The 11819-nt window shown below is 57.3% G+C and overlaps 3 protein-coding genes across 3 annotated transcripts in view; all 3 read left to right on the top strand.

Moving 5' to 3' along the window:
• The window catches only part of GPC2 (glypican 2), a 6769-nt gene extending 3569 nt beyond the window's left edge, over positions 1 to 3200 (top strand). The window contains exons 5-10 of the mRNA XM_040634845.1: positions 353 to 515; positions 734 to 864; positions 1071 to 1238; positions 1357 to 1496; positions 1587 to 1762; positions 2817 to 3200. Of these exons, the coding sequence (XP_040490779.1) occupies positions 353 to 515; positions 734 to 864; positions 1071 to 1238; positions 1357 to 1496; positions 1587 to 1762; positions 2817 to 3070 (1032 nt within the window). The 3' untranslated portion in view covers positions 3071 to 3200. The remainder of the gene's footprint in view (positions 1 to 352; positions 516 to 733; positions 865 to 1070; positions 1239 to 1356; positions 1497 to 1586; positions 1763 to 2816) is intronic.
• Positions 3201 to 4293: 1093 nt separating this feature from the next.
• On the top strand, positions 4294 to 10009 carry GAL3ST4 (galactose-3-O-sulfotransferase 4). The gene is made up of 4 exons (XM_008698410.2): positions 4294 to 4382; positions 5540 to 5852; positions 6033 to 6336; positions 8541 to 10009. Exons 2-4 carry the CDS (start codon positions 5728 to 5730, stop codon positions 9573 to 9575), a joined length of 1464 nt encoding a protein of 487 aa, XP_008696632.1. The 5' UTR covers positions 4294 to 4382; positions 5540 to 5727; the 3' UTR covers positions 9576 to 10009.
• Positions 10010 to 10369: 360 nt separating this feature from the next.
• TRAPPC14 (trafficking protein particle complex subunit 14) overlaps positions 10370 to 11819 on the top strand; it is a 7051-nt gene continuing 5601 nt past the window's right edge. The window contains 4 exon segments of the mRNA XM_040634840.1: positions 10370 to 10854; positions 11061 to 11156; positions 11263 to 11392; positions 11561 to 11647. Coding sequence (XP_040490774.1) covers positions 10444 to 10854; positions 11061 to 11156; positions 11263 to 11392; positions 11561 to 11647 — 724 coding nt within the window. The 5' untranslated portion in view covers positions 10370 to 10443.

The raw sequence follows: 11819 nt of genomic DNA, 5'->3' as shown, positions 1-11819 counted from the left end.
CCCCCCCCCCCCCAGTCTCCTCTCTTCTCAACCACGACCGGCTTTCTCTTCTTGAATCTTTTCTCAGACCGCTTTCCCCACTGCCTCTCTAATTCCATCCCTGCCCCCCTCCCCCCAAGAAGAAGGTATCTGCAGCCTGGCCCCTGGGAAACTTCCTTATCAGATCTGTGGCAGTCTTCAGGTCTCACCTGCTGCCACATGGGGTCACTAACCCTAGACATTCACATCCAGCTCTCCACAGAGAGCCTGGGGAAGGTGAGGTGGAGTATTTGATTTCTCTCTGTCCAGCACCAAGCTTGGCTGAGTGCAGCCACCGTGTTTGTGAATGACAAGTCCTGCTGTCTGCCCCCAGGTGCCCATGTCTGAAGGCTGCAGGAGGGCTGTGATGCGTCTGACCGGCTGCCCCCTTTGTCGGGGCATCCCCTCGCTGCCACCCTGCAGGGGCTTCTGCCTCAATGTGGCCAATGGCTGTCTCCACAGCCAGGGACTGGATCCTGACTGGGGGTCCTATCTGGGTGAGGGGATTCAGGAGGGCCTGGGAGGGCTGTTTGTGTTCGGGATGCCTTGGGGTGGACTGGGGAGGGAGTTTTAAACCTTATGGAGTTGAGAGACTGTTTTCATGTGAGTTTCTCCTATCCAACACCTTGTTGCTTCCCTCCAAGACCCAGGTCGGGATTTGTGGGAACATCACAGTCCCTCATGACACCCTTTCTCTTTCTTCCCCTTCTTCAAGATGGTCTCCTCTTCCTGGCTGAGAAGCTCCAGGGCTCTTTTTCTTTTGAGCTGGCAGCCCAGTCCATTGGGGTGAGGATCTCAGAAGCTTTGATGTATCTGCAGGAAAACAGTGTGGCAGTGTCAGCCCAGGTACAGGGGCCATGAGAAGGGTGGGAGTGTCAGCCTGAGGAGGGGGGAAGACAGTGCTGGGGTGTTGGAATACAGGAGACAGATGAGTGGACCTGAGAGTCTGGCGTCGGGGGACAGTGTGGGGTGTCAGGGAGACTGGGGTGTTGGAGTGGGGACACTGTGGCTCTCAGACAGGATGACGGAGGGGTCCTCTTCTTGTGCCTTAGGTGTTTCAGCAATGTGGGAACCCCCAACGGCTACAAGGTCGCACCCGCCGAGCCCCGGCCCCCCGGGAAGAGGTGGGGCGCCTCTGGACCTCGGCGGGGGCGGCAGGGGTTCCGGGGACTGAGGAGGAGAGGCCCACGACGGCCGGGGGCACCAGCCTGAATCGCCTGGTGAGTGGGGGCGCGGAGCGGGGGAGGGGGCGGCGAAGGGGGCGGGGACGGGGGTGGGTGGGTGGTGGGAAGTGGGAGGGCGCTTGCTCCAGTCCAGCCGCGCTCTCCGCTCACCCAGGTATGGGAGCTCCGCGAGCGGCTGGGCCGGGTGAGGGGCTTCTGGGCCGGGCTGCCCCTGGCGGTGTGCGGGGACTCCCGCATGGCAGCGGACATCTCGCAGGAGGCGGCGCCCTGCTGGACCGGAGCTGGGCGGGGCCGGTGAGACCGGGCGGCGGCGGGCGGGCCGGGCGGACTGCCGGGCGGGCCGGGCGGGCCGGGAGGGAGCCTTCGGGGCTGCTCTGCCCGCAGGTACTTGTCGCCGGTGGTCGGGGTGTCTCCGTCCGAGCAGCTCGACAACCCAGAGATGGACAAGGAAGACTCGAGCGTCGACCTCCAGACGCGGAGGCGGCGGCTGCAGCTCCGGGCGGCCACGACCAGGATGAGGGTGGCCGCGCTGGGACGCGATCTGGAACTGGAGGACTGGGGTGAGAGCCCCGGGCGCCCCGAAGGCTTCGCCCCTTCCGGCTCTCTGCGGTCCGACCCGGCCCCGCCCACTGCCTTCTGAGCCCCTGCCCCCACATCTCTACTCACTCATTCATTCATTCCTTCTTGAACACGCCTTTACCGAACGCTTACCTCAAAGGTGAGGGGTAAAAGACCTATGACAGGGTCTCCATCCTGAGTTCACGGCCCAGTGGGGAGACACCAAAACACTCTTAAAGAACAGTGGGAAGCCTCTTAGATGGAGCAAAAGGGTGTGGGTTGTTGGGGAGGGCGAGCAACCTGGGGGAGGTGGGGAAGCTGGGTGGGGGACCATTGGGCTGGCTCCCGAGATAGAGTTTGCCAGAGAAGCAAGGCACAGAGGGACGTTCGTTTTTCCTCTCCTCCTGTTTGTCTGTCTCTGTCTCGCACTGTCGCTCCTCCAACACCCCTCTTTCTGTCTGCTTGCTGCTTCTGTGTGCATCTGTTTTTGTCTTTTCCTGTGTATCCTCTCCCTCTCTCTCTCTCTCTCTGTCTCTGTCTCTGTCTCATTGTCTGTTTTCTTGTCTCTCATTCCCACATCTGTCTGACCTCTCCCCTTGCCTTCTTGTCACTCACTTTCTCCCCTTCCCAATCTCCATTTAACTACCTGTGTCTCTCTCTCCCATTTCTTCTTTCTGTTTTTATTTTTTGAAGATATTTACTTATTTATTTAAGATATTTGCTTATTTGAGTGAGAGAGAGCAGAATGAGTAAGAGCACAAGCGGAGGGGAGTAGAGGCAAAGGGAGAGGGAGAATCAGGCTCCCTGCTGAGGAGGGAGCCCAACGTGGGGCTTGATGTGGGGCTCAGGGTTCCATCCAGGACCCCGGAATCATGACCTGAGCCGAAGGCAGACGCTTAACGACTGAGCCACCCGGGCACCCCATCTCCGTTCTGTTTGTTACCTCAAATTCTCTTCCTCCCTGTTTACACATCTCTCTCCTCGCAGCCTCTTTCTCTGTGTCTGTCTCCCACTGCCTCTTTCTCAACCCTGTCTCTGATCCTCTCCTTCCTGCAGATGAAGAAGACGCCAGTGGTTCTGGAGAGGGACAGCACTATGCAGATGACTGGATGGCTGGGGCAGCAGCTGTGGCCCCTCCAGCCAGGCTGCCTCGCCCTCCTCGAAGGGATGTTAGTGGGGGCAAAGGAGGAGGTGTCCTTGTCCGCCACAACCAGGGCAGGAGCAGGACTGGGGGGACATCTGTTGGTTTTCACACCGAACCCATCCTCATTCTCTTCCTCTCAGCCCTGGCCCTGCTTGGACCAAGATAACGGGGGAGGGGTGCCCTAGCATCAGAAGGGTTCATGGCCCTTCCCCTCCTCCCCCCTGCCCCTCAGCTGGGTCTGGGGAGGAGTTGAAGGGGGATGCAGAGAGGTAGAGAAAGGGACTTTTTGGGTGAATGGCTGGGGCCCCAAATCCAGGAGATTACCATTGGTGGGTTGGGGGTGGGTGGGTGGGTGTTCACAATATTTATTTTTTCATTTACAATCTGGGGAGGAGGGGGCTAGGGGTATTTATTTAGGAAGGAGGTGTACTCGACAACCAAGCCTCTTTGTTGGGCCAGTTGTCAGCCCCAACAAGGAAAAAGGGAGGAGTTTTAGAGTTGCGACTGGGGGTGGGGTTTGAAAGAAGTTGGACGTGGGGAAGGGTGGGGCACCTGGTCTCATAGGGGCAAAGCTGGGTGCTGATGGGGTGCAGGGCAGGGGACTGGGGTATGTGAATAGGGTCAAGATCTGGGGGCCTGGTTTCTATGGAGTTTTCTCGGCATCAATTTCTTAAACGAAAATACCAAAAAGAAAAACAAGGGCTCATCTCATAATCTCTGTCATCCACATCCTTCACAAGCTTCCACACTTCCTATTTCAGTGTTGGATTTAGTGTTTATTCTACAAATAAACAGCTAACGTATTGGACCCTGTGTGTGACTCTGGACTTCTAGCATCCTTCTCTGAGCCCATGCTCCTGGCAGAGGCTCCTGACCTCTCTTGGAACGTGCCCCCTGTCATTCCGTTTGGGCAAGTTGCCTACCCTCTGGGTCTGAGCCCCTTCATCTGTAAAATGGGGAGAATTGTGGGGACCGGCAAAATTCTGCAAAATTCTTTCTGAACCTGAGGTGCCATTAATATTACCACACCGCTGCCCCCTGCCTTCAAAGTGGGGGCCCCTGTTCTCTGAGTCAGCTGGGGGTTACCTTGTCACGTCCTTGACAAAGTCTTCTTTCAACTTGTCTGTTATTTTCTCTTTCCTTCTTTCTTTCTGTTGCCTGAATGAGTCTTTTGTTCTGCAGAAAGCTAAGAGGAAAAGGTATAATTGTTTCTTAAGTGTGAAAGGAGGGTGGAAGTGCTGTCTTCCAAGGGAGGGCTGGGCGCCCTGACGAAGGAAAGATGCCGGGAGGGAGAGACCCAGAGACGCGATTAAAGCCCAAGCAGCTGCAGGGACTGGCGGGACAAAGGGAGGGAGGGGGAGGAGCCTGGGCGCGGAGCAAGTTTATGGGGAAAGTTGAGCACAGCGCGGAGCCGGGCGGTGGCTGGGGCGGGCGGCAGGGCCAGACCCCGATTTCCCTGCTGCTCCTCAGGTGGCCTGGTGAGTGGGCAAGTGAAGCCAAGGCCGCGGCCAGTGGAGGGACTCTCGAATTTATGGGAGGAGACTTGGGGGGTTCATAGAGAGAACCCCGGAGGGGGCCAACAAAGAGCTGGTGACAGACTGAGCAATCACCAAAGCTGGAGGGGACAGAGGGCTGGAATAGGGGTAAGGGGAGGAGACAGAGATGGATGGAAGGAATAGAAATCTGGACACAGGAGGGAGTCTGGTGGGGCTGGATCCTGGGGGCTGTGTTGGGGGAGGGAATTAGGGGGTGATGCCAGAGAGGGCGGGTCTTTAGGTAGCAAATGTGGGTTCTCCTTGCCTGGGGTCACTCCTGGCTTGTCCCAGAAAGGGGCTGTCCGGGCTTGTTGGAGGGGCGGTGGCCCATGGTTGCGGCTGTGATCTGAAGGGGTGGGTCCAGACTCCCCGTTGATTAGGAAGCTGGGGCCTGGGAAGGAGCTCAGAAGCTCCATGTTTGTAGCTTTCAGTATCTTTATGTCGCAGAGGTTTTGTTTTTTTTTCCCCCTTCTCCAGCTCCACCCTCTCAATCTCCTCTGGGTGCAGAGGGAGTTGGAAAGCCGGCATGGGGGAGTAGGGGGTGTCCGGGGAGCTGAGCTTCATCAGTAACCCCACGTCTCCCCTGGGGTCTGCCCTGTGCTGAGAGCACTTCGGAAGGGGGAAGAGATGCCCAGTTTTGACTCCTACTCATGACAAAGTCGTTCCTGTAGTTGACCTCCCTGGGTTCAGTAGCCTGTGCCCCTGACCCCCCCCCCCATTCCCTCCTTATGGCTGCCCCTCGTGGCCTCAGAATGGGGTTCTCCATCCCCATCCGTCACAGGAAGAGGAGCTCATGAGGAAGCCAGGGAAGCCAGGGGCTGGCCAATGTTCACCGGCATACACATGAGCAGATTGGTCTTTCTCACAGGGTCTTGCTTTTCTCTCCTCCCCTTCTAAATCCCTGAGGCTCAGGTTGAAACTGCAGGCGGGGGGCCAGGGAAGCTGGTAGAGGAGTAGTTGTGGGCCACCTGGAAGATACGGGTGTAGAGAGCACATACCCCGCCCCACAGGCTCCCACTCCTGGAATGAGCTGTAGCAGCAGGAGAGAAGGCTCTACCCTCTCCTTAGACTCCCCCCTTCCCCCCTCATTTCCCTTCTAGACGCTGACAGAGGCAAAAATCTGCTAACTCAGGGGGCAGACTCAACCAGGGCTGCGAACAGGCCTGGGGGATGACCCCCCGATCTCGAACCAGCGCCTTCCACGGCTGCACGGCTGTCTCAAGCTGTCTCTGCCTCTGTGCCTGGCCCTTGCCCTGTCCCTCGCTAGCATCACCCTTACCTGTGCCACATGGGCCCTCTGACTCCTACCAGGACCATGCGCCTCTGGGGGCCTCGGAGCCTGGGGGTGGCTCTGGGAGTCTTCATGACCATCGGATTTGCCCTCCAGCTCTGGGGGGGCCCCTTCCAGAGGAGGTGAGTTCCCATTTTGTCCCAATGCCTGATAGATGCCCCCCATTTGCTCCGCCCCATGCCACCTAGGTCTGTGACTCTTGGGGACTGAGAGGAGGTTCTGTGTCCTCTGTCCTTGCTCCACAAGATGCCCGCCCACCTGCTGATGAGGGACAGGAAAATTCCCCTCCCATCTCTCTCCAGGCTACCAGGCCTGCAGCTCCGACAGCCCTTGGCCCCATCTCCGGGATCGGCTGTTTCCTCCTGCCTGCCCCGGCAGCGACTTGTGTTCCTGAAGACGCATAAATCTGGGAGCAGCTCTGTGCTGAATCTGCTTCATCGCTACGGGGACCGACACGGGCTGCGCTTTGCCCTCCCTGCCCGCTACCAGTTCGGCTACCCAAGGCTTTTCCAGGCCTCTCGGGTCAAAGGCTACCGCCCTCAGGGTGGAGGTACCAAGCCGGCCTTCCACATCCTCTGTCATCACATGAGGTTCAACCTGAAAGAGGTGAGGGGTGTAAGAGGGGGTGGCTGGGATTGGAGAGACATGGGCTTAGTCCTGTGGCCAAGACCACCAGGGGAGGATGCCCCTGGCCTGGGGTTTCCCAGGCACCCCTTCACCCAAAAGTTGGGCATGGGGGCCACAGAGATTCCTGTTCCCCTCTCCTCAGCTGTCCCTTATCTAGTAGTTTCTGGGAGCCAAAGTCCTGCTTTCTCCCATCTAGAACTTTCCAGTCTCTTTCCTTGACCAATTTACCCCCCTGGTATCAGTGCCCTGACAACTCTGACCCCCCAGACTCTCACCCCAGCTGTTCTTCTTGGCCCCTTCTACTGACATTACCAGGGCCCCTGCTCACCCACTGTCTTCTAACCATCTTCCACTGCCAGATGTGGAGAATCAGCTACATGCCAAGCCTGCGTGCCAGGCCCTAGCCTGGTCCCGACCCCTCCTCCCCAGTTCTAATGGGGGCGATGTGTGCATGTGCTCACGTGCTCACCCATACACCACCAGGAACCTGAGAGCTCTTGGGCAAACAAAACCAAGGTGCAAATGAAAATATACAGGGAAGGAACTTTTATTGAATACTTACTGACCGCTGGGTACTAATCTCACCATCACCTTGCCAGAAAGGCATTTTAAGTGTCTCCATTACACAGATGAGGAAGTCAAGTTTCAGAGAGGCTAAGTGACTGGCCTCCTTCACAGAAAGCACAGAGCTAAGATGTGAACTCAGGCCCATCTGCTCCCAAGTCAAAGGGCCTTCCCTGGCACGTGTGCATGTGTATGTGTGTTTGTATTTGCAACTGCGGGGAGGAAATTCACCAAAAGAGGCGGGGCCTTCTGGGGAAGTGGTTTTTAAGGAAAGGGTGGACTTCAACTTTGTAGTAAGAAGAATATCAGGTATTTTAGAGGGAGTGGAATATGAGCAAAGATGCGGTGGTGGTGGTGGTGGTCATCGTGGTATGTGTGTGTGTGTGTCCTGTTAAGCTGGAGCTGGAGAAAGCAGCTGAGGGTCATGAGTATCACCTAAAGGGCAGTGAGGGGTCACTGCTGGGAGCGAGGTGATGAGAATGATTTTTCAGGCAGTTTTCTCTGGTTTTTGACCTTTGACCTTCATTGTCATCACCATTCACTGAGTACCTACCATGTTCCACGCACTTCCACATTCAAGGTAAGTGTTAACCCAGATTTATAGATGGAGGGACAACGGCTCTGAGAACTTCAATAACGCCTAAAGTTACATAACTGGTAAATGGCTGAACTGGGATTTTATTCCAGGTCCACGTGATGCCACAGACTGTTCTCCGCACCATTCTCCCCTGCCTTCAAAGAGACAGTTTATAGGCTTTGCTCTGCAGGCATGCCCACATTAGCAAAGCAGATTGGAGGACGTCGTGTGAGGGCGTCAGGTTTAGCGACAAGCCATATTCAGAGGCAGAGACCCTTCGGGGAGCCCAGGAGCTGGGTCCTGATGTGGATCTGCATGCAGGACCACCCTAGGGTGTGGCTCAATCCAATTCTCACCATCCTTCTTGCTGAGAAGTAGAATCACGTGTCCCAGGCCTCAGGGTAGCACCCTACCAAGTGTCCATAGCTCCCCAGTGCCCAGTCCTGGGGTGTCCTTTACCTTCCAAGATGCCTCTGAGCCTTTGGCCATCCTGGGCTTGGCCTGCCTACCTGATGCCTATACTTGAGACAGCATTATGGTTGGCCCTTCTCCTCCCTCTTTGCTGCCAGTGACCGCTCCCCCCAACATCCCCACCTGGAGGAGGCCTGAGACCAGTTCCTTTCTTGAACCTGTGACCAAGAGTCCCAGGGTAGGCATCTAATAGGTTTTCGTTGGAGAAGTGAAGACAACGTTTGATTCTTAGAGATTTTACTGACCAAAGCCATACAGACAGGCCCAAAGAAATTAATGTTCTCGAGTAGCTTCCCATGTTCCAGGTTCCTTCATACCCTTTATCTTGTGTACCTTCGTAATCAGTGGGAAGGTATGGTTATCCCCATTTTTCAGATGAGCAAATTGACTCTCAGAGATGTTAAGTAACTGGCCCAAGATGTTAGTGTAGGAAGCTGGGGGTTTCCAGCAGAGCCCAGAAGTTTCCAGAAGGAGGTTTGAGGAATCTAGGGGATCTGCTGACAATGGGCTTGCTCTTAGTTTCTTCCTGCCCCAGTTCTTTCTCCCTATGCCTGTTTTCTCTCCTCTGCAGGTACTTCAGGTCATGCCTTCTGACAGCTTCTTCTTTTCCATTGTCCGAGACCCCGCAGCTCTGGCCCGGTCTGCTTTCTCCTACTATAAATCCACCTCATCAGCCTTCCGCAAGGCGCCATCCTTGGCTGCCTTCCTGGCCAATCCTCGAGCCTTCTATCGACCTGGGGCCCGTGGGGACCACTATGCACGCAACTTGCTGTGGTTTGACTTTGGTCTCCCCTTCCCCCCAGAGACGAAGACCAAGAGAGGGAATCCTCATCCACCTAGAGATCCCAACCTCCCACAGCTGAATGTTTTGCCTTCTGGCACTGGCCCCCGAGCCCAACACCCCTTGGATCCCAATGCTATCTTCCATCCTGCTCCCACAGTTGCTGGTGGTCACAGCCAGACATCCAGCCCTGCCTCTTTAGATTTGGGATCTTCGTCCTTCATCCAGTGGAGCCTGGCCTGGCTGGACTCTGTCTTTGATCTGGTCTTGGTGGCCGAGTACTTTGATGAGTCATTGGTTCTACTAGCAGATGCTCTGTGCTGGGGTCTGGATGACGTGGTGGGCTTCATGCACAACGCCCAGGCTGGGGGTGAGCAGGGCAGAGGCGCTGTCAGCAATGGTGGAGTGACCGCTGAGGACAGGCAGCTGAATGCACGGGCCCGAGCCTGGAACCACCTGGACTGGGCTCTCTACGTTCACTTCAACCACAGTCTGTGGGCACGGATAAATCAATACGGCCAGAGCCGGCTGGAGAGTGCTGTGGCAGAGCTCCGGGCTCGCCGAGAGGCCCTGGCTAAACATTGTCTAGAGGGGGGTGAGGCTTTAGACCCCAAATATATCACTGACCGACGGTTCCGCCCTTTCCAGTTTGGGTCAGGTAAGGTTTTGGGCTACGTACTTCGGAGTGGACTGAGCCTCGCAGACCAGGAGGAGTGTGAGCGTCTGGCTACCCCTGAGCTACAGTACAAGGACAAGCTAGATGCCAAGCAGTTTCCCCCAACAGTCTCTCTGCCCCTTAAGACTTCAAGGATACTCTCCCCCTAGGCATCAGACCACTAAGTCTTAGGCTGAAGAGCAGCGAAGCTACGTGGGCACACACGACTGAGTATGGGGCGGCCAGATGCCACTTCTGCTTCCCTCTGAAAGCATGTTTGTGCCCTAGAGGTTGAATGAAACTTTGCACAGATGTGGGCACCAAGTCTTCCAGCCCGTGCCAAGGCATTCCAGGCATTCAGCTCCTTGCAGTACCGCCCCCCCCCCGTCGCCCATTTCCCCCCTTCCCCTTTCCAACCCCCCTGGGAGGTCCCTATAGCACTCTCAAAGATTCCCCCGGAGGAGCAAATCATGGAGTAGGCAAGACAAAATTTGGAACGTGTGGGTTGGAATAATGCGTCCATTTCTCTATGAATTATTTGGTTCTGGACTATGCTCATTTCACTGTGAAATGTTTGTTGAATGAATAAATAATTTGAACCTTTGACTTGCTTTATGTAGGGCGGAAAGGGGAGAGAATGGAGCATCTTCCTGGGAGAAGCGGAGTTGGAGGGGGTTCTTTTAATATTTCTTCTCTAAGAAATCTGTCCTGTCCTGTAGTTTCTCCTAAACCCTTCTTACTGCAGCCTAACCCCAGCCGGACCCCGCCCCTCTCCCCAGCGGTCCGGTCACCCACAAATTCCGGGGCCTCAGAGGCCACGCCCCTTCCTTTCCGCTTCCGGTTTCTCTCCAGTCAATCGGCCCTGCAGCCCGGTTCCGGCCCTGCGGGGTCTCGGTTCCGGGTTCGTTGTCCCGGTTCCCGGTCCCGGCTGGTCTCCCGGGCCGGCCCGGCCGCGCGCAGCACCGGTCGGGTGTCGGGACTCCGGGGCCCCGCCCCAGCGGCCCCCTCGCCCCCCGCCCGCGCCGTCCTCGCCGCCCCATGGAGTCCCAGTGTGACTATTCCATGTATTTCCCGGCGGTGCCGCTGCCGCCGCGCGCGGAGCTGGCGGGGGACCCGGGCCGGTACCGGGCGCTGCCCCGGCGCAACCATCTCTACCTGGGGGAGACTGTCCGCTTCCTGCTGGTGCTGCGCTGCCGGGGAGGAGCGGGGTCCGGCGCCGGGGGCGGCTCGGGCTTGGGGTCCCGAGGGGCCTGGGCAGAATTATCAACGGCCCTGGCTGCCTTGGCCTCTGTCAGCGCCGGAGGCGGGGCGCCCGGGGGCGGTGGCTCCGCAGACCAGGATCCCGAACCCCCAGGGGGCGGGGATCCTGGCGGTGGGGCGTTGTTTCGAGGCTGCAGCCCCCTCCTCACCCACGGCCCGGGCCCTGCTACCTCAGGGGGAGCGACCACGGTGAGGAGCTTGGGGTGACACGGCACAGGGCGGAGGGGCGGTTTGCTGGGCTCCAGAGACCGGAGGGGATGGACGCTGGGGGGCCTGAAGGAGGCAGATGACGGAGTAGAGCAGAGGCCAAGAACCGAGAACATCACATCTTAAAGGGACCGCCGCAGGCTGCCTCTTTGACTCTCCCGCCCTCTTACCCCTTTCACAAACCCCAGCTGCCTGTGGAGGAACCAATTGTGTCCACAGATGAGGTCATCTTCCCACTCACCGTTTCACTGGATAGACTGCCCCCAGGGACACCTAAGGCCAAGGTAAGATTGGCAAGGGGTGGGGCTGCTGTCCTAATTCAGACTCCCTTTCTAAGGCTGGGCTGGCTGGCTCTCCTCTTGACCGAGGTCCTGTGCCCCTTGTGCTCAGATTGTAGTGACTGTGTGGAAACGGGAGGTTGAGGCACCAGAGGTCAGAGATCAAGGCTACTTGCGCTTGCTGCAGACCCGATCTCCTGGGGAGACCTTCCGGGGGGAGCAGAGTGCTTTCAAGGCCCAAGGTGGGGAGAATGTGGAGAATAAATGCTAGAGTCTGGAATTTGGGGGCCAGAGTGGAGGGGTGATACTGGCAAGTGCCTGATCCGGGGAGCAGAGGAAGATTAGAACTGTGGGTTGGAGGTGAGGTCTCTGTCCAGCTCATCAGTTCTTGCCTGGGCCCTCTCCTGCAGTGAGCACCCTGCTGACTCTGCTGCCCCCTCCGGTTCTGAAATGCCGCCAGTTCACTGTGGCTGGAAAACACTTGACCGTGCTCAAGGGTGAGCAGATCTGTGGCTCAGGTCTTGGGTAGCAGCAAGGGCATTGACTGGGTGGCAGTTACTGTGGGCACACTGGTGGGGATCAGTCAATTTTGGAGGGGTAAAGTCGGGGCTTGAGGGGTCCAGGTACTCTTAGCTGAGCTGAGGTGGTTACCTCCAACAGTGCTGAACA

This window comes from Ursus maritimus, unplaced genomic scaffold, assembly GCF_017311325.1.
Source record: "Ursus maritimus isolate PB19 unplaced genomic scaffold, ASM1731132v1 scaffold_2, whole genome shotgun sequence".
In the NCBI taxonomy this organism is placed as follows: Eukaryota; Metazoa; Chordata; class Mammalia; order Carnivora; family Ursidae; genus Ursus; species Ursus maritimus.
The sequence above is the reverse complement of the archived record's forward strand: the minus strand, read 5'-3'. Positions and strand labels throughout refer to the sequence as shown.

Bases quoted from the DNA above. Each gene is read 5' to 3' on its own strand.
- GAL3ST4 (XM_008698410.2), top strand. From the start codon at position 5,728: ATGGGCCCTCTGACTCCTACCAGGACCATGCGCCTCTGGGGGCCTCGG. The intron at 5,853-6,032 runs GTGAGTTCCCAT...ATCTCTCTCCAG, and splicing joins GGGGGCCCCTTCCAGAGGAG to GCTACCAGGCCTGCAGCTCC. The intron at 6,337-8,540 runs GTGAGGGGTGTA...TCTCCTCTGCAG, and splicing joins TGAGGTTCAACCTGAAAGAG to GTACTTCAGGTCATGCCTTC.